Source organism: Carassius auratus, unplaced genomic scaffold, assembly GCF_003368295.1.
Source record: "Carassius auratus strain Wakin unplaced genomic scaffold, ASM336829v1 scaf_tig00214400, whole genome shotgun sequence".
NCBI lineage: Eukaryota > Metazoa > Chordata > Actinopteri > Cypriniformes > Cyprinidae > Carassius > Carassius auratus.
The window spans coordinates 149,630-175,147 of NW_020527643.1; the positions used below are offsets into that span (position 1 = coordinate 149,630).

At 35.4% G+C, this 25,518-nt stretch overlaps 1 protein-coding gene across 2 annotated transcripts in view; it reads right to left on the reverse strand.

The window, feature by feature from the left end:
• LOC113091948 (CUB and sushi domain-containing protein 1) overlaps nucleotides 1-25,518 on the reverse strand; it is a 546,185-nt gene that overhangs the window by 13,480 nt on the left and 507,187 nt on the right. For both annotated transcript variants that reach the window (XM_026257629.1, XM_026257628.1), the window contains exons 50-63: nucleotides 23,591-23,776; nucleotides 21,537-21,731; nucleotides 19,118-19,291; nucleotides 18,334-18,507; nucleotides 15,697-15,870; nucleotides 12,738-12,926; nucleotides 10,465-10,638; nucleotides 8,759-8,941; nucleotides 6,086-6,262; nucleotides 5,353-5,532; nucleotides 3,426-3,599; nucleotides 1,049-1,222; nucleotides 853-926; nucleotides 635-746 (exon numbers count right to left, since the gene is read on the reverse strand). In XM_026257629.1, the coding sequence (XP_026113414.1) occupies nucleotides 635-746; nucleotides 853-926; nucleotides 1,049-1,222; nucleotides 3,426-3,599; nucleotides 5,353-5,532; nucleotides 6,086-6,262; nucleotides 8,759-8,941; nucleotides 10,465-10,638; nucleotides 12,738-12,926; nucleotides 15,697-15,870; nucleotides 18,334-18,507; nucleotides 19,118-19,291; nucleotides 21,537-21,731; nucleotides 23,591-23,776 (2,340 nt within the window). The remainder of the gene's footprint in view (nucleotides 1-634; nucleotides 747-852; nucleotides 927-1,048; nucleotides 1,223-3,425; nucleotides 3,600-5,352; nucleotides 5,533-6,085; nucleotides 6,263-8,758; nucleotides 8,942-10,464; nucleotides 10,639-12,737; nucleotides 12,927-15,696; nucleotides 15,871-18,333; nucleotides 18,508-19,117; nucleotides 19,292-21,536; nucleotides 21,732-23,590; nucleotides 23,777-25,518) is intronic.

Here is a 25,518-nt window from a genome sequence, read left to right on the forward strand (position 1 = left end):
AAATCTATTTTCTGGGAAACCGAATGTGTTTTTTGACCTTGTATGCACGTAAACCTGTTTTAGAAGTCTCATAAAACAATATTAGGAACCTTACAAATGTCATAATAGGGGCAGTTTAATTTTATTAATTGCATTAGTAAGGTACCGGTAGTTGTTTAGGTATGAGTTAAGTTTAGGTATGAGTTAAGAATAAGGGATCTTAAATATGGTTATGCAGAACAAGGCATTATTAAATGCTTTATAAATATGTATAAACAGACAATATGCTAGTAATATGCATGCTAGTGAGAACTGCTTCTTAAAATAAAGTGTTACCAAAACTGTGTGCAACATAATCACATGTATAAAACTTGATGTATAAAATCATCTATTTTTAATTAGACTGATTTATTTTAAGAAACATTTTTTCAATATTGAATGCATTCCTTATTTTTCCCATCTTGGTTTGATTTTTTAAATGACCCTGTCACAATGCAACCTGGTATTGCCTTCTGTGCTTAAGGATGAATGTGATGTTAATTTAGCCAGTTTGGCCAAAAGAATATTACTCAGAACAGCCTTCCCACTCAGGGCGACTAAGTTGCTGCCAGCATAGGCAGCTCACTAGCTTTTGTCTGTGTATAGCGATGCTTACCAACACACTCTGGTTGCATCCCACTCCATGTTAAGTTTTCTAAACACGTTCTTGTTGTTGAGCCAAGGATGTGATAGTTTTTCCGACATCTGAAGAAAATTTTACTTCCGACCTGAAAGAAGAGAATTACATTATTGAGATTAAAACCCTGAAACCAAAGAAGCATAACCGGTAATTGACTCAAGGACAGGGAATGATTGAATGTCATTTGTTCTCACCTCAAATCCCTGCGCCTGGATTGGAATTCCATATGATGGGGTTCCGGGATCTTTACATGCATTGCTGGTTGGATCTACAAATATATATATAAATATATAAATATATATATATATTTTAAATTAATTTACATTTAGTACAAATATTTCATGTAAATGTAATAGCATTGCTTTTTTTCCGAGGTGCATAGTTGCTAACCAATGCAAGAAGGCTGTATTCCACTCCATGAACCATCCACCTCACAAGCTCTTCTTGCAGAGCCCACCAGCAGGAACGGAGGTCTGCAGTAGAATGACACTTCTGATTTGTAGGTGAACTGCCGGCCCTCTATGAAGCCCTCTGCAGGGGTGCCCGGATCTCCACATAACACCGCTATAAAGGACACACATAAAAAATAAAAAAAGTTAGCCCGCTATTTCCTACAGAATCAATGCCTCAGTTCAGCTACTTTCTTTTTCAAGAGTGCAATTTAGCAGTGAAATATTTTGGTATGTTTGATTTTCACAAATTTTAACACTCATACAGGACTAAACAATTAGTCACTCTTCTAGTTGTGCTTCACTTCTTCTTGCAGCATTTAAGGCATTTAGAAAGTGATTTAACTTCACATTTGAGAGAGGATCAACAGATGGCAAAGAGCTACTACATTACATCTAATATAGATACAATGCAATCTGGGGAAATAAACAAGGCAAAAATAAACAAAAAAATAAGAAATTAACAATGGATAGGTTATTAATACAATGCTGAAATAATTGAGTCTATAGTCTGCAACTCAAGATTTACAGTATACACTTTTTTCTAACAAGTTTTTCATTAAAAGTTGAATCCATCACATGTTTGAGCGAGAGACTGAGTAGTCTCAAAGGTGTCAGCATGGATTGGATGGTGGAAGTTGCCTGACCAATGACTGCATTGTACACTAGGACAAATGTTTGAACTTGATTCTTGCAGCCATAGGGAGGCAGTGGAGGAAGTGTAGCTGAGGTGTGATCTGGGAGAAACTAAGAAAGGCTGAATATCAAGCAGGCTGCACTACTCAGAATGAGCTGCATTGTGAGGTACTGTATGCACTGTAGGGGAGACCAGGACGAGCTGTCTTTCTAAGGCAAAAAGCAAGGCATATTTTCACACTATAGCTTATGCAAGTCAGAAACCTTCTATTCTATTCTACATGCTAGATTGTCAAGCGTTGGAATTCGGAAAAACACATGAAAAAAAAATCCTCATGGTTTTACTTCAAAAAGTAAGATATTAATAAATATTTTGGACTTTAAGAAGTTATAATGTTTGTTTTATAAAACAAATAGGGTGCTTGAGGACATGCTGTATTGTGAATGCACTCTGCTTTTCATCAAACCTCTTTGTAATACCTTACTTTACATGAATTCATATGTTATAATTAATAAATTGCAAAACGGCTTGACAATGTAAACATTTAAAAATAATTACATTGTTTCCAGATCACAGTTCATTTAAATATTTAGACTTTATTGTTGACACTTGTCTGAATATAGTTTATTGTGATTTTATTGTTAATACATTGTTAATAAATAATAAATTGTAAATGTATTGTGATTTAATTGGTAATGTGTTATTGCAAATATTATATATAGTAAATATATATAAACAGTTTGGATAATAAAAAAGTACAAAAAATAAATAAATAAACAAAAGTATTGAACAGGAAGTTTGCTAAGACTAGCATAAAAAAAAAAAATAATAAAATAAAAAAACAAGCATTTGTGTCTTTTGTGTCCAAACTTTTAGGATATAGTTTTCATGACATCTCTGTCAGACAACTAGCCGTTCTCTTCTATATAATAGTACTTTCTGGTGTTTGCACTTACAATATGGTTTCTTTTTTTTCTGGCACTTTTAACGAGGATTTCTGTTGTAAAAGCTGACATTGTGTCAAAGGCTTACAATAAAAGCCAGAAGGATTTACCGGCAGATTTCGTGCATGCACCTCGTACCTCTTACGCTACATGCCGGAAAGCCAGGCTACTTGAGGGATCCATTTGTGATGTGTTGACACTTGTATTGAAAATGTCAAAACAGGTTTTATGATGTGCTGTAGCTGCGTTTCACACAATTTCAGTCAAGCCATGAACCTTCCATCATAGCGACACAATACACCAAACACAACAACAGCCGCCAGAGAAAATATCAACTTTTGGCCCATATATGGATTTATGGCAGGGTGCTATGATGGTATGTATGGTGTGATGGCAGAAATTTGTCAAGATGGTTGAGATTTTCCTAAAACGTTTATGCTGCAGAAGATGTATTTGGAAAGCCATCAGGTATTTATTTATTTATTTATTTTTCAAATGTGAGAGTGATAAAGAAATGTATACTGTACCCTGTAAATTGTAAATAAAACTTCCCGCGGATTTTCAGTGGACAAGAAGAACTGCAGAAAGCATTCTAAAGAACATACTGTACTTATATCCCTCACAGTCTCATTTTAATTTGTAATTAAATATGCTGTCTACTGAAGCAAAACACATTGTTTACATCCTCTTTTCATGGATGTGCTAATGGAGTTTAATTCTGTTTTCTGTTAACTTACGCAGACACTGTGGGATTTCGCCACGCCATGTGCCGTTCCCTTCACATGTGGCTATTCCAGGAGAGGATAACTGGTATCCTTCAAAGCAGCTGTAGGTAACACTAGAACCCCACTGCAGGTCTGAGCCCTCCACTCGCCCATTGCGGACAGCTGGAGGCTGGCCACACATGATGACTGAAAAACACCACCACAACAAAGTTAAACAGTATTCATGAATTGACTCCCTTTTCATTTTATAGGGTGGAATTTGAATTGGTCAAAGCTCACTGGATCTTCAGTATATTACTGCATTACAATTGAAAGAAATTTAACAAACTACAATTATAATTACTGGTGCTAATTCTGTCAAAAGTTACTGATATGTGATATGTAGAATACATCTATGCACATTTCTCAACACAAAACATAAATACAAATAAAATATATTAATAATAATAATTATAATAATGTAAAAAGCATCACACTTTCATATAACTTCATGCCAAATTTTGATGGAATTTTGGCTCAAGTAAAAAACAAAAATGGATGTGAATCATTACCCTATTTATTTATTTTTTTTAAGTGTAGTTGATGCTTTTTGTCAGTCTCAAAATGTTACAATTACAAATGTATAATAATGCATTAAGGACATTTTTACATGCAGTAACTGAACACCTTCTCTTGTAAATGTGGCACTATATTTAATCACCTTTTTTTCCTTCATAAATGGTCCCGAGGTGTGACAAATTAATTTTTAAAAAGTTCCATGCAATCTCCAAATTAATGAGTTCATAAATGCTGCATTGCAAATCATTAAGCTATAATTAGAAAAGTGTTGTGTCACACTGCAGGATGTGTCCCAAAATATGTCATGTCAACTACACATAGAGTATAGAAATTAAGGTAACACTTTAGTATAGGGTCCAATTCACACTGATAACTAGTTTCTTATTAGCATGTCTATTATTAACATATTGGCTGTTTATTAGTGCTTATAAAGTACATATAATGCATGACATCCATAATCCTACCCAATACCCTAAACTTAACAACTACCTTATAAACTATAAGTAAGGATCAAATAAGGAGCTAATTGAGGCAAACGTTATAGTTAATGGTTAGTTAATAGTGAGAATTGGACCCTAAAATAAAGTGTGACCGAAATTAAATACAAGCCTCTACAGGTGGCTTTTTAAACAGTGATTATTAAAATAAGAAAAAAATATTTGCCCCATGTAGCATTAATATCTATACTTACAGCAGTGATTCTGAATTTAATTTGACTGTCCTATATTCAGATTCAAAATCAAATTCCATATAAAGGCATGCTGAACAGTCGACAGCCCTGATTTCATCACCATCATTATTATTGACTGAAGATGTGTCCAAACCCAACACCTCCTTCTTTCACTTGTTCAGACGCAGAAAGGGAAGATCTGAAAGAATAGTATGCTAACAAGGGGCTTAGAGTTATTTATTTTCTTTCCATGATCATCCCGATCCGTTTGCTAACAGGAGGAAGAGTATTGCTAACGATAGGAAGCGATGATTAAATGGGATTACATCCTAAAATCACTCTGAATTTCAAGCATCCATTGCATTTCTTCCTGCGTCCAAAAACATGTATTTGCTATTTTCTAGAAATGATCGTGACTGAGCTGTCTGCATTGCACCACTCGCTAATTTCATTCTGACATCTGATAACATAGATCCTACAGATTTCATGGCAACGTCTCCTTGGAGTTCATAAGTGAATAATCTCACTTGCCAGGCAAGTCAAAAAAGCAAAGATCAAAAACATCTGAAAGGCTTTTGATGTTGGGATGCTAAGAACTCCACAATATTAGTGTATCTTTTAAAAGCTCTCATGATGCTGTTTGCAGAGTGACAGGATATGCTGCCCTCTCTGCCTGAACAGAGAGAATCGTGGAGAACTATACTTCCTTACCTCTGCAGCTTGGTTTGGTCTGATTCCAAGTGCCATCTTTGCTGCAGCGTAGAGTAGATGAACCAGGGGGTTCCATCACATATCCAGGGTTACAGCGATAGTGGACGGTTTTGTTAAATATGAACTCATTTCCAAAGTAAATTCCATTGGCAATTGGACCAGGATCCCCACAGCTGATAACTGCAAAGAGAGAGAACAAGCTAGACTCAAGACATTTAAAAAAGATATATTTTATAAAACAGAGATTGCAGTTGGAAATAAATTATATATAATAAAAATAAGCAATTTCTAGACATTTGAATGATCTGAATTGAACATAAACACAAACATTTATTAGTGATCTACAAATAGTGTAGCATCTTGAATATGTTGAATATGTTGTAATTTGTCTGCTTTATTCAGTCCTAAATAATAATTTACATCTCAGATTTTCATCGTGGTAACAGATTTTGGACCCCATTGTATATTTTCCATTTACTTGCTATTGCAAAAAAAAAAAAAAAAAAAAAAAAAAAAATTTCCTCCTGTTGCCCAACCCCCCCCCCCCATTTTAACTGTTGGATCGAATCGGTGTAAACAGTGTTGGATTATGTGACTTGTGGCAGAACTAATCAATTACTTTTGCAACTCCTGAAGCACACAGGGTACATTACATAAGCAATGCTTGTGTAATTACAAAAAGCAGGCTAAAAATTTAGGGATAATCAAAGAGAGTAAAGGTTGCAGTTCTAACCAATGCAATCTGGTGCTGAGCCGGTCCAGGTGCCATTGGTGGTGCAATGGCGAGTGGTGAGGCCAGAGGTCTTGTAGCCCTCCCAGCAGGTGTACGTCACTGAGCTAGGAAACAGCATACCGTCGCTGAAAACGATCCTGGCGTAGGCCGGCGTTCCAGGGTTTCCACAGGATACAGCTGGGAAGGCAATCAAAGACCAAAGAAGTTAAAGAGAGAATGTGAGGAGTACAAGATCGCAGCTCTGCGGGACTGAAAACACAACCGAGAGAAAATAACTTCTGTGAAACATATCTAAGGGCTAGCACCACAAGCAAAACACTTCCAATTACACCACAGGCACTGTGTTTTACAGACTGCAGAGTTTTGTTGGCAAGGTAGATGAACTTCCTTTTCCAATTAGGTGGAGCTTTTGACAAGGTTTTTTTTTTTTATATATATATACTTTGAAGTGGCGTTGGCAGATAAGGGAAGTAACGATGATACGCTCAAATGTAGTTAATTAGATTTCAAATTCTAGTTGCACAAACAAGCTTGACAGCCATAAATTGATTGGGCATCCATACAAGTTTTTTTTTTTTTTTTTTTTTTTCATGCACCAGCCAATAATATTTAAATGATACATATTGACTGCTATTTGTAGAAACAAAGAACAAGAAATCAAGAGTGTTTTGCAGTGTTGTTAGCAGGGTAGATCAACTTATTTCCAACCTAAATGTTGTATTTATTTATTTATTTGGTACCTTCAAATATTAATAATTAGAATTAGAAAAAAAATAAATAAAAAAATAAAAAAAATAAAACTTACATCTGGTGTTCAGTGTGCACAGCTTTCACTAATGCATTTTAAATTGTGATGAACAAAGCACAACTATAAATGATTTATAAATTACTCGATTTGTTTTCTATTGAAGAAACAGGAATTGGAGAGTGTTGTTTATGCTCCAAGAGCATACTGAAGATCAACTGGATGCTAGTTAAGTTATAGTCAATAAATCATTATGAAACTAAAAACTTCTACAATAATCTTTGAAGTTTTGCCTTCTCTGGGTTATTTAAATCAGCAGAAAAATAATTATTATTATTTTTTTAATAGTTGGAGATATAAACGACTCACTTAATCTTTATCATCATCAATCTTTAGTGCTGTAATTTGGCCCTCATATCCTCTTGGATTAAATAATATACAACTTAAGTAAATAGAGACAAACTGGACCAATTAAGAGTTAATAGGATCCCAGTGGAGGGCAGCTGTAAACAGATATAGTTCCAAACTTTAAGTCATTATACACAACAGGCTTGTGTTTTATTTCTAGTATCTGGAAAGTATCATCTGTATCTTTACAAAGCTCACTTTTGAGTTACCCCCCACAGCAATCTAAGCTATGTGTTAAAGCCCATATTCAATTATGAATGTGTCCTGAATATTGTATATTATCAATCTATTTTACGTCTGTAGCAGAAACAAACAAATAAATTAGGGATAAAACATTAAGCTACTGGGCACATATGAATATGGTATAAAAACTTCCTGGGGTGATTCTGACTTCTAGCTTCCAGGAGGTTTAATTGATACACGCTGTTAATATTTTGTTTTCATTTGAGAATACCACATTTACATATTGAGATATATGTTGGACCTCTGCAATGAAATTGACAAGTGCATAGGTGTTAGTTAATTAGATAGAACATTTGATTAGCTGATTTCTATTAAACTAAATGTAAATTATACATAAACTAATTTGTATATAATTTGCTAACAAAGTCAGGCAAGAGTGGGCGATCAAAAACACATACAGTGACTGCATTTGGGAAATATGGAGGAAAATTACAAAGAACATGAACATGTACAATCCCCTCTCAATAACTATATAGTATTTTATTAATTTTTTTCTTGTTTTCTGGGCTTTAAATAATGCCGCATATTACCAGTAAACTGACTAAAACAAACCTTAAATCACCTTGCATGATTAATTTAAATACTCTTCTCCCATAAAGTTAAAACTGAAGGGGAAACTCTTACAAATGTTTATGCAATAAAGTCAGTCACAAAAATAACTAGACTGTCTAGGAACTGCAAATAATAACCGCTACTTTATTGATTTTAAACTCTCAGTCTAATTTCTCTTAACAAGGAAACTAATTAAAATCTTGAAAAAAAAAAAAAAAAAAATTGTCAGTCATGTCAAAATGTCCTGTATTTCCATTAACAGTTAGCTAGAGCGGCTATTCACTAATCCTTATTAAAGCAATGTGTCATTATACACCATGCTAATGACAGGCCTTTTGTGTGGCTCCACTAACCAGAGTCATTGAGTTAACTGGCAATTACCGATTTTAGGCCAGTTTGCATCAAAAGATCAATTTTACACTAAATACAGTGTACAATTCAGGGAAAGAATGAGCAGAGCAGGTTAAGTGAGGTTCAGAAACCAAAAGAACATGTTGTAATTTGAGCCTGCTTTAGGTTCTAAGATGTAAACCTTTTTTAAAAGCACAAACTATAAATCCTTAGTCTCTCAAGCATACATTTTTCTCATTAGGCTGTTGCCTGTACTGGATCACAGTTTGCTCGGAGGAACGCTTGACTTTCTGATCTAATTAAGCTCAAGTGCAAAGCAAAATCCTGGTGAATTTTGCCTTGTGTGTGTCTCTAAAGGAATCTGTGACCCTCACCTTCACACACAGGCTGGGTTCCGCTCCAGGAGCCGTTCTGCAGACATGTGCGCTCAGAAGATCCGATCAGCGTGTAGCCCGCTTCGCACGTGAACCGTAGGAGGCTTTTATGCCTGAACTCCTCCCCAAGACGAGAGCCATGAGGAGGAATTCCCGGATCGCCACAGAATCCCGGATTATCACCTACAATTTAGAAAAAGGCATGTCTCTCATTGACCACCCACTTTCACAGCAGCCTCGGTTCCAGAAAGGTTTTTTCTTCACAGTGATTTCAAACAATTGTTAAACAAGCAGTAATGAAGCAGTTCAAAAACTGAAAACACACACACACACACACACACACAAAAACACATTACATTTACATTTGATTCAACGCTCATTTGAAAATTATACCAAACTACTATTTGAATTTAAACTCTCAGTCTGGTTTCCCTTAACAAGGAAACCATTTGAAAGTTTGCAATAACAATTAAAAAAATCTAAATCATGTCAAAACGTTCTATTAGCAGTTAGCTAAAGTGGGATAAAATATGCTTAAATATTAGACTGTATTTATAGCAATGTTACATTCAAAGGGGTTTTCTTTCAGTCTTCAGATATATACAAATATATGCAACACTTTACAACAAATATAAACAAAAAGTATTTCCACAGCATGTTAATCCAAGTTGATGTTAACTGCAACATTACTAAGACGTTTAAACAAAGGCTGCGTTTGATAACATTAGTTAATGCACTGTGAACTAACATTAACAAAATGAAGAATATTATTTTTATTAATTAAAATTAACAAAGATTAATAAATGTTGTATATTGTTCATTGCTAATTTTCAATGATTTTAGGTGTGAGTGTCACTGCTGAGCTTTTTCGGGGCAGTTTTTGTATGTTACTGCTAAAATTAAAGTAATTCTGGATTTTCATTTTAATCAGTCATCTATCTTATTAGTCTGTTTTGAAAACATCAATAATGATGAAGATTTAGTATCAGAGTGTAAAGCATGTTCTGAGTGAATTAATTGTAAATCCAGAATATCCAGCATTAGATGAGTGCACTGTTTCTTTGCGTAAAAGTTTTGCGTGTTATGTTGTTGTACATGTGAAAATGGAATTTGTAGTCAAATGCACTTTATTCTGCACTGTTTTCATTTAATCTATACTTGTTTTATTTTATATATATATATATATATATATATATATATATATATATATATATATATATATATATATATATATATATATATATATATATATATATATATAAAACGTATTATTGCTCTTTTTTTTATTTTGATTGTTTCAATTGTCCTCAGCTGTAAGTTGCTTTGGATAAAAGCTTCTGCTAAATGACTAAACGTAAATGTAAAATAAGTTTCTCTATGAATTAATTGAATCTGTGTTCTTCTGAAAAAACTGCTGTGCTCTAGTCCAGGGCAGTCTGGTCTACATTATTATTTTATAAACACATCACATAAACATATAATGTCAGAGAGCTGCATGATGCGCACATCATCTGGACTTTGAGGAAACAAGAACTTTGTCGGCGCTGATGTCAACAGCAGTTACTGTTTAAACTTTAAGATCCGTCGGAGCTCAGACAGACACTTAAGTCTGAAGTAAGCTGAGCTGCTCAGACAGAGGCGTAAAGATCAGCCAGCTGGTCTGCAGTCTCCCGCCCCGAGGCTCTGCCACCTGCTGATTTGTGTACCTGAGCAGTAGGGTGGCGAGCCGCTCCACCGGCCATCCTCCAGACACTGGCGTGTGGCATTCCCCACCAGAGTTCGGCCCTGGCTGCAGGAGTAATGGACCATGGCTCTGTTGGTGAACTTCTGGCCCGACATGACAGCAAACGGTGGTGTGCCGGGATCACTGCAGGATATTGCTACGGGGGGGCAGAAGAAAGCAGACAGAAGATCTGTGATAAGATACTTCAAAACTGCTAAAAATGCAGTGTTCTTTTGCATATTATTAAAAAAAGTTGTAACTGTGCCGCATTGCTTCAAAATGCATGCTGTGTATCCATGCAGTGTTTGCTAACATTTTATTTTAAGGTACCCTTGTAACACATTATATGTATTTACTATTATAATAACAATGAATTATGCATAATTACATGCAAGTATCGCTAAGCCAAACTCTTATCCTAACCCTAACCATAAAGTAAATACATGTAGTTAATTAATATTACTTAGCACTTCAATGCATAAGTGCACTATACCAAGGACACCCAGTGTTACTTTCAGTGTTTCAACTATCTTAGAAACTGTTTGGATGTAAAAAAGAATATTACATTTTAAAGCCTTAATAGGGATGTGCAAAACTACATATTTTCAAATCGACTGTCGGCCTGGTTACCCTGTTTTTTTCAGTAAACTGTACAGTATCCTTGCATGGGAAGTCGTGGCCTAATGGTTAGAGGGTTGGACTCCCAATCGAAAGGTTGTGAGTTCTAGTCTCAGGCCGGACGGAATTATGGGTGGGGGAAGTGCATGTACAGTTCTCTCTCCACCTTCAATAACACGACTTAGGTGCCCTTGAGCAAGGCACCGAACCCCCAACTGCTCCCCGGGCGCCGCAGCATAAATGGCTGCCCACTGCTCCGGGTGTGTGCTCACAGTGTGTGTGTGTGTGTGTGTGTGTTCACTGCTCTGTGTGTGTGCACTTCTGATGGGTTAAACTCAGAGCACAAATTCCGAGTATGGGTCACCATACTTGGCTGAATGTCATTTCACTTTCATATTATTTTTTTAATGGTAAGTGTGAACAACACGCATAAGCTTCACTCTTGTCACCTTTGAGGCCTGTTTAATTCAGCAAGTGGTTTCATGTCAAAACCTTGAAAATTAATATGGTTAATTTGCATTTTATTCTTTTTTTTTTTTTTTTTAAATGTCATTTGGCTGTCTGATCAAATAATCTAGAAAGAGATGGTAAAGTTACAGCTGATATTTCTTCTGGTTCATCCATCACAGTGAAAGCTTAAAATTAATGGTCAAGTCAACCACACTGCATTGCAGGATACATTACAGAGCACTGCTTACAGACTATATACTGCAGAAAGGGTAAATGCAGTATGGTATTATACTGTTTCTTTAAACATATCCACATTCAGATGACAATCAGACATTTTTCTAAGAGGCAATCACATAGACTGCTTGCATTTAAGCAGCTAGAAAAAAAAAGATGTTGAACTATTTTTAAATTGACACATTTAATATATAATGCGTCAAGTTATAAATACACTTAAAATACAATGCTCACAGCATGTCATGCTGGGAAAAAGAAAAAAAGATGCGAGACAATGGCAAAAGCTAGCTGTCCGTCTGCATTTGTATACTGACCGACTATTTCAAGAACAATTCAAGAACATTTTGACAGTGCAGTAATTGTCTTGTTTACAGAAGTTCTGTCTTTGTTACAAAAGTGGAGCTTTATGGCTGCAGTAGTGGAGCTTTTAAGGGGATGAATTTAGAAATATAACTTCTAAGAGATGACTTCAGTTTGCTGACAGTTCAACAGCTCTTGTTACTTTTAACATTGTAAAGGACACTGTCAGAATCCTTAATCTCTCAAATGATTCCCTTTAGTGCACTAGTGCTAAAAATAATAATAAAAATAATAATAATAATAATAAAAGATCAACAGAAATAGTATTGGTCAGAATATTGTCTCTTATTATAAGCAAAGTTATCTAAATATCGTAGTAACTTGTGTAAGACTTAAAGGATGTAAGTATGAATTAAGTTTATTTTTTATTCGATTGACAAAAAAAAAAAAAGTATTAATTATCTTGCATTATATTTTTTTTCCAATGAATTGAGCTTGTTCTCAGAATGCTGGATATTACAGAAAACAAGAACCATAATTCTAATTTAGAAAATGCTCGTTGAAGCATTTCATCAACAACAGCAATGCCGTTTTTGGCTCTCTATGATTCTCTGGACGAGTGTGTATTGGACTAAATATGAGGCTATCACTCACGAAGGCACTTAGGAAGTGATCTGTCCCAGAAGCCATTTGACTGGCAGGTGAGGACGGAGGAGCCGAGCAGATAGAAGCCCCTCTTGCAGTGATACATCACGGTGTTTCTGTAGTTGAAGCTCTCGGGGTAGCGCTGTTGAGAGTGACGAATGGTGTTCTCCACAAAGCCCGGATCAGAGCAGTTTACCACTGCAAAATAAAAAAAGCCAGATGCTTAATGTCTGACAGGGAAGCAAGAGTGAGGAAAGACAGAAGAAATCAAAGGAGGAGGATGAACAGTAGGATCGTTGGTGCAGCCTCTGGAGCAGTTTCAATCAACTCCAAACCATAAACCGCACTTTCTTTTTGAAGATATGGATTATAAGAGAGTGAATTTAGCTTTTTCAGAACTTACTTTGCCTTTTATCCGTGAACTTCTATTGTTTTCCAGTGCATACCTAAAACACGTCATGCATGCATTCTGATCTAAAGCTGACATATCTGTTCACGCAGTGAACATTATTTTACACATATAACTGATCTTTCTATGCTGTAGTGACAGATTTTGACAGATGTAGTCATATTACATTTCTCTACTCAAACCTGGAACATGCTGTTCTTGGCATGCTATGTCGACCATTCAGGTTACAAATTCAGTTACTGCCCATCACAATTTAACAAAAAAATAAAAAAAATAAAAAGATAGAAATTGACGCCATGTCCAGGGGAAGCAAACCAGACTGCCTTGCCTCAGTGGCAGCTGTCAGTGTCTCGGCGCTCAATTAAGCCCCCTGGGAGAAGAAAAGTGGGTGGATAAGCAGTTAAAAATGTTGATAATTGGCACCTGTTATTGGTGTGTTGTTTTTCTTTGTGAGACATCATGACTTGATCTGAGTGTATCTTGAAAATAAATATCTTATTATTGCAGCTCAGTAGAATAAGGCATATAATTGTGATATGGTTGAGTTGTAAAACAACACTTTTTTGTATTGTTTGTGACAACTCTTTTTACTTGTATTTTATTTGTGACAATATTTATTATTATTATTAGAACATTTCTAGGTTTCTCTTAACATTTCTACCTTTAGTGTAATTGTATGACATTTTTACCTTTTTAATAGCTGCATATTAGAATTTTTTTTTTTTTTTTTTTAGCTTTTTCTTTGGTAAATTACAATGACAGAGAGGACATGTTTGGTTCTTTTGCTATGGCCATGACTTATTAACTCGTAGTAACGTGATAATATGTTGTGGACATAAGATATTAATTGTTTGAAACGTCATATTAACTTTTGATAAAATAAAATAGGATTACAAGAAAAAAAATGTATGTACTTTATGTAACATTTATTCTCAATAAACTTCATTCGAAGCTGTCAAAATCACGCGCAATACAGTCTGGTAGCAAAGGCCTATGGTTAATATAATAATTTGTGACCCTGGACCACAAAATGTAGTTTTCCAAAGTTTTCCATTGATGTATGGTTTGCTAGGATATGACAATATTTGGCTGAGATACAACTATATGAATATCTGGAATGTATCATACAATGTATTTTTGGCTATTGCTACAAATATCCCCATGTAAATTAAGACTTTAAGTTTTGTGGTCCAGGGTCACATTTAATAATACAATTATTTCAATAATATTTAATACAACAATTTCTTAATTCAATTACTAAAACCATCTCTGATAATCCTGGGTTGCTATAGTTTATATGCTATATAGCTGGTTTGTTTGCACCTTTAACTCGTGGCCACGAGAAAAATATGTTGTTCCCTCAAAATAGGATCTTGATGCCCCGACTTACTATAATTTTCCCACAAGATAATATGTCATGGACACAATAAAACTTAAGTGAACCGAACATGTGCCCTCCCAGTCATTCTATTTTTATTTTTTGGTCACACTTTATTTTAAGGTTCAATTCTCACTCTATAAACAAACCATTAACTATGACTTTTGCCTCAATAAACTCCTAATTTTCTGCTTATTAATAGTTAGTAATGCAGTTGCTAAGCTTAGGTACTGATTATGATTAGAAATGTAGAATATGGTCATGTAGAATATGTACTAATAAACAGCCAATATGTTAATAGCATGCTCATACTGTAAGCAAATATTTAATATGATAATTGGTCATTAAAATAAAATGTTACAGTTTCTATTTTTGTGTAATTATATATGACTGTTTTTCCTCTTAAACAACTATGTATTAGCATTTTCATTCAAATATGACGCTACTACACATCTTTTGTGCATTTGTGCATGTCTACCTTTTTAACAAATGGATACTAATAAGATTGCAATTATACCAATAATAAATAGTTTTGTCAAAACTATTAAACTGGCCATAAAAAAAAAAAAGAAAAAAAAAAGTCTAGTTAGTTTCTAAATACCAGCAAAAACACAAAGCTCACACTTGTTTCATGGAACAATGCATCTGCTCAGAGGAACGTCAGCCGTTCTCCTGCTGAGTGCTTCGTCCCTGGGCTCTGGCTGAGCCTGTGGGGAACTGTCCATCTCAGAATCGTTGACCTGCCTCCATTTTCCGTCACGATTCAGTTTCACCAGGCCACCATCAACAACTTCCTCTGCTCATTAATTAATCATTAAATTGACAAGATGTGCACAGTTACTCCTACTTAATGTCAGAAAGCATCCCACAATGTCACACGGGTTGCTGCAGACCCATTTGACTTTCAAATCGACACTTCAAGATGGGAAATGACACACAGAATTATTTGCACATTGCTTCTTGTCATTCACTGGCTGACTCAGACTGCTGAGCACAGATGCTGGTTTCGCTCTGTTAATGCTAAGCCCATGAGCTGTGGGTGTTAAACAGCCTCACTAAGGAGCTTCTCGCATAACAAGACGCTGTTCAAGGCTGCGTCTCCGCTGAGGATCTCAGCAAGGGACAGGCTGCCTGGAAGCATTTGATATACAGTAAAATCATGTTTATTGAAAGGTTCATACCCTTGCACACAGGAAGAGGGTTGCTCCACTGTCCGTTCATGCGACACTGCGCTCTGGATGCACCGTGCAACAAATAGCCTGTGTTGCAGGTGAAGTTGACCACGTCGTTGAGATTAAACTCACTGCCGTTTGTCCGACCATTTGCAGGGTTTCCAGGATGGCCGCAGGTTATGGCTGTTAAGAAAGCGAGAATGGTCAATCACTTCCTTTTTGAAGCTTGTGCTTTTTTTTTTTAAATTTAAAAGTTGGTCTACTGCTATATGAACAAAAGTGTAATATGTTTTGTTTGCAAACACTTTAAACAAATAAGGTGCTTTTTTACAGCAGTTTTCCTTTTATATAGTAGCAGTTAAAATATTTATTGCAGCCTAAATCTCAACTTATAACATTAATGTAATTAAATTAAATATAAAACAAGTGATTTGTCACTGCCAGGACATTAACGTTTTTATAGAAAATATTTTATGGTCGGTGTGATTTTGGCTAACTTGTCACAACAGGATACATGAGAGGACTTTTCATTATTTTCCCGCTTTAGCAAGTTAACTGAATGGAAATTCGATGTTACTTTTTTTAATAAACCCGCAAATAAAAAGGTGGTGGACTGAGTCATTGCTGGCTATTTAGAAGTTAATTTAGAAAATCGTTTGGAGCATTTTGTTAGAGTAACGACCAAGTGGCCAGCAGCAAGTGAGCCTATGTTTGATCAATGTAGCCTTCATAAATAATCACAACTTACCTAAAATAAAATCTATAGATATAAAAAAGTTCAAGCATATAACAATTTTTAAACTTTAAACCTAGATAAATGTGCACTATATCCAATAGTTTGTGCAGAGACTGTGCTTTGCAGGTCATAGAGGCACTAGTAACTGTGAAGGTTCTACTGTTTTTGTGTGCATTCACAATATCAACTAAACGTTGTGATTTTATAAAGTAAAGAAAATAAACATGATGCACTTTTTGCAGTCTCGTCTTGAACAGGAGCGCTTCACGAAAATTTTAAACTGAAACTCCACAAATGCATCCCTCACAGACATGATAAATATATCACAGAAAGCTTGAAATTATTACTTAAACTAATACAAATCAAAAAACAAAAACGTTCATTATAATCATAATCCATAAAGATGCACTTCTCTCTAAAGGCGCGTCTAATGAGGAGATGCCAGTCAGAATCAGCAACTTCATCCTTGCGACACAGCCTCAGAAAACACTATTTATTAGTAAATAATTCAAATATTTTCTTATTGTTTTCCCCTGACACATTTGGGGTAATTACTTTTTCTGATGCTTTGTGGCAAGCTTAAGCCTATTGTGTGCATTTGAATGCAGAACTGTTCAGCTGAACTCTGACCTGTAAACTGGCCCGAAGCCAATAATAAAGTTGGGGCCATCAGCACACGGGCTAAAATGCAGGGCTCTAGTTCGGCTACATAAGTAATACATTTCACAGTTATGAGGAGAATAAGAAACTGGCTCTAATCTAGCACACATAGAATGATTTTAATGCAAATTTGTCAGAAGAGATAAAAATAGTGGTCAAGAAATTCAGAAAAAAGAGGCAGCTGTGGGAGAATAATTGGGTGTGCTCACACTAGGCAATCTTAACCATGCTGGTGTGCGTTTGACCCCCCAAAGCCTGGTTCGTTTGACTAGTGTGATTGTTGCGTTTAGCAGTCCCTGGCTCGGTTGGAAGAGGTGGGCAAGAGCACGATCCAGTTATACTGTATATAGATCAGTGACTGTGAGCGCTAACCGTGCCGGAGTACAGATCTTCTGATACGTGCTGCATGATTGCGTGAATATTTCTGAGCTGCAAAAGAGATAAATCTGCAAATATGACTCAAAATCATAAATCATAAAATTAACAAAACGATGGACGATGCACGGCACTTTTTGGATTCAAAACGATGAAACTTACTATTTCCAACTTAAAAAGTCATTATTTTTCTGTAAAAAAATAACAGTGGACAATGGTTTGTGAATGTTGATGCTTAGCCTAAATAATTTGATCAGGATCATCCCTTCCTGTGACCCATGATTTGTCTGTATGTGTATTCAGAGACAGTGAGCAATGGACTTCCATAATAATAAAATAATTGTAGGCGTTAATCAATCAATGCGTGATAACACGTTAACTTGCCCAGCCCTATTTAAATCCCAAATATTAATATTTGATATTTAGCATATTCAACTTTAACTGCATATATCCAGGACGTAAAGCAATATATAGCAAATCTCAGAATGTTTGTTGATATTGTCACAAAAACTGTATTATGTCACAGCTTTCTATATAACGTTGGTAAATACCTCAACTTCCTGATTTTTTTAACTAACCTTTTTACTATTCAACTGCTTGATTGCTTGTATCACCACATAATACATTATATATTATATAATCTCCAAGATATTAACATATAAACACTATGAACATTAACATCATGGGTTTCTGTAAAGCTGCTTTGAAACCATGTAAATTGTTAAAAGCGCTATAAAAATTAATTAGACATGACTTTATTTAAGTATAATATAAAATATGTAATTAATCTAACTAAACATTTGAATATTCTGGCAGACCTTAGACAGACCAAGTAATGTATTCATTAAAGAATAATAAATAAATAAGACACTTACGAACACACACAGGTGCTTGGCCTGACCACCTGTGATCTTGTTGGCAGATACGAACTGACGTCCCTATGAGTCGAAAGCCCAGGTTGCACTGATAAACGACTGTGTCCCTATAACTAGATCCATCTCCACTGATGTGGCCGTTAACAATTGGATCCGGAGAATCACAATGACCAGCTGGAAAACATTTCCAAGATTAGTCAGAATCATCAAACCTCTCTTGAAAATCAATTCTTGTTACTAAACAAACACAAATTCAAAATACGCGTTTTATGGAGCATGAAGCATGGACACATCAGCGCTACAATTCGTCTAGAGATCGCTCCGGCAAACACCTCTTGACACTTTGATGAAATGCCCTTCGTGCTGTTTGGTCAAACAGCAGGTGATGTGTCTAAGGGTCAGCGCTGATCCTCAGACAGTGGGATATCTTAGTTTAGCTGCTCTCAATGCTTCTTCAAGGATTTCCCCTACTTCCCTGTATTATCTAGCACTACAGAAGCCATAAATTAATATTGGTAACACAAGACTATGTCAGTGTAGGGTTAGAGATCTGAATGTCTGATAGGAATGTTTTTTTTCTGGTACTAACAAACTATGATTTTCATTTTACATCTTAATGTTGTTCTTTAATGTTGTATTACAATAACTAGCATATATAACTATACAAGCATAATATAATACAGTAGGAAAGCATCCAGTAAACTGATTTGCTTTTCTCTACACATGCATGGTTCAGTAATAATAAAGTCAGATCACAGAAGCCCCACTGAAAGATGCTACTTACCCAGACATTTGGTCTCATCTCCCCTCCAGAGACCGTTAGCCTGACACTCCCTCACATGCGAGCCCACTAAAGTGTACCCTGTGTTACACATGAAGATGGCTGTGGCGCCATAGGTAGTCAGGGTGCCCATCTTCTTGCCATTAGGAGGGGATGGAAGCTCCCCACAGGAAATGACTGGAGGAAATAGCCAAAGCAATATCTTGAATACAAATGGTAATTTTAGCTGAATAAAGGTCACATTGGTGATGGCGGACACAATATGCCATTCTTATTCCCAGTGACTACTAGCTACCAGGAAATGGAGGGGTGAAGTGGGCATGGCTAAAAGCAAAACGGATGTGTTTTTATACTGGTGGGTAATAGAGGTACACTACCAGTCAAAAGTTTGGACACTCTTTGTTGCTTATTGTTTATTACTACTGTTTTTTTTTTAGAAGTATAGTATAGAACAAACGAATGGAAATTTAATTTAACAATTAGTTAATTGTCATGCTATACATACCTACATAACATTTTCTAGTTTTGTAAAGATAATCATATAAATGTTTCAATGGCATTTACACCATTATACAACTGATATGATTTGTCAAATAGCATGTGCATTTATTTTGTTTTGTTTTATCAAAAATAAAAACTTTAGGTTAAAACGTACATAAATATATAAGGTACATTTTATATCATTTAAAATAAACTTTTGGTCATATTTTAGTTTAGGGTCAAATTCTCAATATTAACAGACAATGATTTTTGCCTCAATAAACTCATAATTTGCTGTTTATAATTCGTTAATCAGGAAGTTGTTAGGTTTAAGTATAGGGGTAAGATTAGGGATGTAGAATATGGTCATGCAAACATGTTATTAATATGCATGCTACTAAGCAACTAGTTAGAGATAACTGGCCCCTATACTAAAGTGTTTTTCTAAACCTTCAAATAGCTTTTAATTGTTTACAATAGTCGTTCAACAGCATTCATTCATATTTATTATTTTATGGCCTCATATTAAATAAGAGACTACATGGTATATACATTTAATACGTTAATTTGAGTAAATTAAGAACAACCGCAAATTGAGAAGAATTGAAAGTGATTTTTTTTTTATGTAATATTAATGCAGAACAAGGCATTAATATGTACCATTTAACAACCAACATGATAGAAATATGCATGCTAGTTAAAAGTGAGAACTGTTCCTTAAAATAAAATGTTACCACTAGATTCTAGCATTTTCTGAAGGAAATGTGAGCAGTGATTGGCCATTAAAACTTTTGCCAGGATGCTAGGGGGCTTTGAGTGTCAGCGTGTTGCTATGGAATGTGTTTTTTATTTTATTTTTTTTACCACATTTAGATGTTAAGTGGTTCCTTGGGTTTCGGAACAAAAGAGGCCACCTCAAAGTCTCTGTGATATTCTGGTATCAAGATAGAGCTCATAATCCTGCTTTAGTGTAAGTTTATAAGGATTGTATAATTGTCTAACAGGTGAAAACCATAAATCTTGTCACTATATCTTTTTATTCAACAATAAGCACAATTAGGGTTTAATTTCTCACCTGTAGCGTTACTGATACAGGATTAAATACACAAGATTTCATACCTTGGGTTAGGAATTGGTTCAAATCTACGACGCTGAGAATGAGCATAAGTAATAGCGATGCTTACCTTAGCAAACAACACTATTGTATTGTTATGTGCATGCACTAGTCATGCAATCAACACGCATCAATTTTGTGACATTTTAAGAAGTCCAATTACAATTTAAGACCCAGCTGTTTGCATCTGTTCCTTTCATTAGCAACTTACTCATCCTGGTGGGTAAACACATTAAAAATTAAGCTGCCTCTGATTAGAATATTTACATTTTGCTCTCTGACCTCAAATTAGTTAAAGCATTTTTCACCGAAGACTTAATCACCATGATACTGTTTACACAGCCTGTCCCCGCGGTGGAAACCAGGCCACGATCAGAACTGACTGAGCAGTGGATGGCGTCTTATGCGTGCATGCTAAATCCAGAGGATTACGCTTGGATCAGTGGAGAAATAAACGAGACGTGGCATAGAGAGCGGCCAGATTTCAGACATATTAGCTACCCTAATGAATTTGTTTCATTAGCTCACAATGGATGCTGTTTGGTAATTAACACAGTGATCTTTTCTTGAAATCCCAAGAGCCGAATTTGGAATTCAATTTTGCTTTTTTGTGGGGTCTTCTTAAAGGAATAGTTTAGCTCATATTGTACATTTTATCATCAACTATTCACATTCATGTAATATTCTTTCTTCTAAGAAAAAAAAAAGATGATAGACGAGGCTTCTTTTTTTCATACAATGAAAGTGGATGCTGATTTATCCAGCCAAGCTCAAAAATCAAGGAAAAAGTATGCAAGTCTTGTTGTGTTTGTGTAAAAGCATTCTTACTCTTGCAGGTAGACCTCTCCTCAAGCCCTTCCCATGTTGCATTAGCTAAGCATTTGATGGTCCTCTCGCCCATCAGATAGTAGCCCGGGGAGCAGCTCAGCATTATTAGTGCACCAAACTCATTCAGCGAGCCAGATATGAGACGCCACACCATGTGTTCTGAGAGCATGCTCTCAATGTTTGGGCACTGAACCGCTGCAGGACAGAAGGCAAAGAACGCATTAATGGAAAACCATGACCTTGTGGGTCCTAGAACTGGAATTACTAGAGCTTACAACAGGAATTATGGGATATATATACAATGATATAACCAGTGAAAAGTTAGGAAATACTTGACTGAATGCATGCTTATCAAAGGCTGCTTTACATGAATGAAATTACATTGCACTAAAACAATTTATTGAATAACTTTCAATAAATTGTTATTAAATAACTGACAAAACATAATATAATGCTTAACAGACCATTAGTTCAAATTTGCACAGCCAGAAATATGATATAATGTGCTTGTTAGAGTTCGCAAATGTACTAATTAAACATTACCTAATGATTATATGAAAAATTTAAATTGAAATGCTTATAAACATCATTAAACTTTAAATTTATATGATCAGGCACTTTTTTTTAGAAATCTTCAAATGATTTTGACAAATGAGTAAAAAAAGTCATTAATAAATCATCAACGAACATTATATAATGCTTAACGGATCTTTAGTTAAATTGGAATTAAACTTTACACTCATGTACTTTCTACAAATCTACACAGAAATTATACAATGATTATACAATTATCATCAAAGGCATTTAATCAATGTATTATATATTTTAAAATCATTTGTAGGTTTGTAGAAAGTACATGAGCCTAAAGTTTAAAGACATCTGTAAGCAATTTAATTTACTTGAATTAATGATCTGTTAATCATTGGGTAATGTTTAATAAGTTATTTGAAAATTATTATAAAATGTTACCAAATATAAAGATTCTACATTTAAAATCAATTTTTGTCAGTGAGGTGGTTTGTATTTTTGGATACAATTACACATTTCAGGTTCCATAAACTCACACCATTGGTTGAGCATCTTGGACTGACTTCAAACAAAGAGAGCAATGTTTGAAAGAGTTTTCACTCTTCCTGAGTCAACCTATGAATGACTCGGCTTTCATTTCATTTCGTTAGCACATTAAAGATTGGAAAATGTGGTTGATTTGTCTTGTGTGTTCATATAAAGGTGGTTAAAAAGTGAAGTGGAGACATAAGGTTTCAGAATAACAATATTACAGCCGGCACGGAACAGATGGTCCTTTGAATGAACAGCACAGTGCATAGCTTGGATTCAAAAGAAGCATAATTTGGTGCGGGTGCATCAAATTTTGAAGGGAAAAAAAAGGCTTGCAAGCTAGGTCAGGTATACTAAACAAGATCTTAAGTAGACCAAAACATCTTTCCCTCCCCCTGCCTTTATCTGTCACATAATGTTCTCTCCCCATGTTCTACATGACAAAGGTTTCACATCCCTCAGCTCGCACTTGCTCAGTAAATTACGAACATCTCAAGTGCTGTAGCATACAGCTAGTCTCAGACACAATGGATGTGTCATACTATCATCCGAAAGTTCTAGAGTGAAAGAACACCTTGACATAGTGTTACAGAGCGGGGCAGAAGCCTCATCCTTTCTCCTTTCCATCGATGATGAGGGATATCATAATATTAGATGACATTACCTGTAGCAACATCGGCTGTAATGAGCGTCTTTCTTGCCGTGACCTCTGAATGCATAATACATGGTTATTTGGCTGTGGGCTCTTTATTCGGCTTTGTAGGCTAATAGTAATTCAGGTCAGAGGGGGGAAATGCCACATCATACCATTTGTCTTGTTTGAGTTTCCAAACCACAAAAAAAATCAAGTCATTATTGTTCATTTTGCCAATTACCTGCCCTACATTACTCTCAGAGGGGGAACCGAGCGAGAAAGCGGCTGACTGCGGCTGTTCAATGAGGCGGTAGATTTTAACATGCTGTTGGCATAGAAACAGAGGGCTTGATTTGCTCACGTAAACAGCGGGTAGGAAGTGCCACATTGCTCCAGGTGCCATCCTCCAGGCAGACGGCGGTGAGCAGGCTGCTCACGTCAGGCTTATAACCCTCCTCGCATTGGTACTGCACCTCACTGCCCACTGTGTATTGGAAGCCGTGGAACGACCCATTAGCAGGAGACTCTGGCGCTCCGCAAGACACAGCTGCCAATCAGACACAAACAGCATTACAGGTGGATAAGTGCTATACAGCGCTTCTATAAATAGAACTCTCATTCTATTCAAATTCCTACAACACCTCCCGACTTGACTTTCTAGAAAAAGCACTACATGAGCAGCAACATTATAGCAGCCATTATAACACAGTCTCCTTTTTGCTAAATAGTTTGTGTTTTTTAATGTGGAAGGGGAAAATATGGACTATGATGAAAATTAATACCTGATTTTCATAATGATAAAAATAAATAAGCATATAATAAGCAATAATTTAGAAGTTAAAATAAGTAAAATAAGCATATATATATATATATATATATATATATATATATATATATATATATATATATATATATATATATATATATATATATATGCTTATTTTACTTATTTTAACTTCTAAATTATTGAATATATATATATATATATATATATATATATATATATATATATATATATATATATATATATATATATATATACATATATATATATATATATATATATATATATATATACCCTTTTTATTGATTATTTTAAATACTGAATGCATCATCAACATTTTACATTTTACATACTGGATTAATGTTAGCTTGGAAGTAGGAGCTTTGTAGGAACACCTGAAGGTGGAAAAAAACATAAAATATTTTGAAAATAATAATAATAATAATTTATTACAAAACCCAAACCTGATCAAAATCTTATGCAATGTGTTGCAAAACCCTTTACAGTAGGGTTTCATTTGTTGAACTAGCTCTTTAAAAACAAGGAAAATTAAGGGGGTCTCTAAAAAATGGAAGGCACACAGAGGAAAGCAATGGGACCAATTAAAACTCTTCCTTGTTGATAAGATCACAACCGGAATAAAAATCAAGCCCTGAGCCCTCCTCTACCTCAGAGTGACCTGCTGGCAGACTGCATGGATCGCTCCCACCACTTAAAGAAATTATTGGCCTTAATTAGCACCCATTCTAGATGCCCTTCAATACAAATGGGGCCTAGTCAGAGCTATTCTGAGCTGCGTGCAATGGTAAAATGATATTAGTGTCATAACCTCCAGTCCTTGGAATGGTGTCTTTTACCTTTGTGTGATTAAGAGTAATGAGATTCCATGAGTAAAATCTTTGCTTGTTAAATCTATAGAACGTTTGGCATGCATCTTTGTGAAACGTCTTTAAAAGGTCAGAATTTAAGTGTGGTCCTGGACACCATTTTTGGGCAGCAGTCAGCAGAAGCTTTTTATACATTAAAATGGCTTAGACTGGATAGCACACCTGCCCATTACATAAGAGCTGTGTGCTAAGAGGGATACATTTGTTATGTCATACAGGTCAATTTTTTTTTTATTTTTTTTTTATACATTATTTGAAAGGTGAATAAATAAGTGCTTATTAACACATCTAGTGGCTTCTTGGACAAACCTTTTTGATTTAGTCTCCGAGACTTTACGGTCGTGCTGCACAAGCGTTAGGTCTTGCTTTCCTAGCGCGCGCACACAAATCTCTCTGAGTCTTATCTGTTCAGCGACCAGCTAAGAGAAGCAGCGCTCTTAGCTTCTTAAGCGGGAAAGCGCAAGGGGTGGAGTCACTTTCTGAAAAGATAACTATCCGTGAGCACAGAGAGGGGAGACTCATATCCTGGCAATGAGGACATTCTGTCTCTGTAAATGTAGCTTCAGCATGGGCAGCACCCAAGTATCAAACTGCGTATGTCAGCATTGTTCAGGGGAG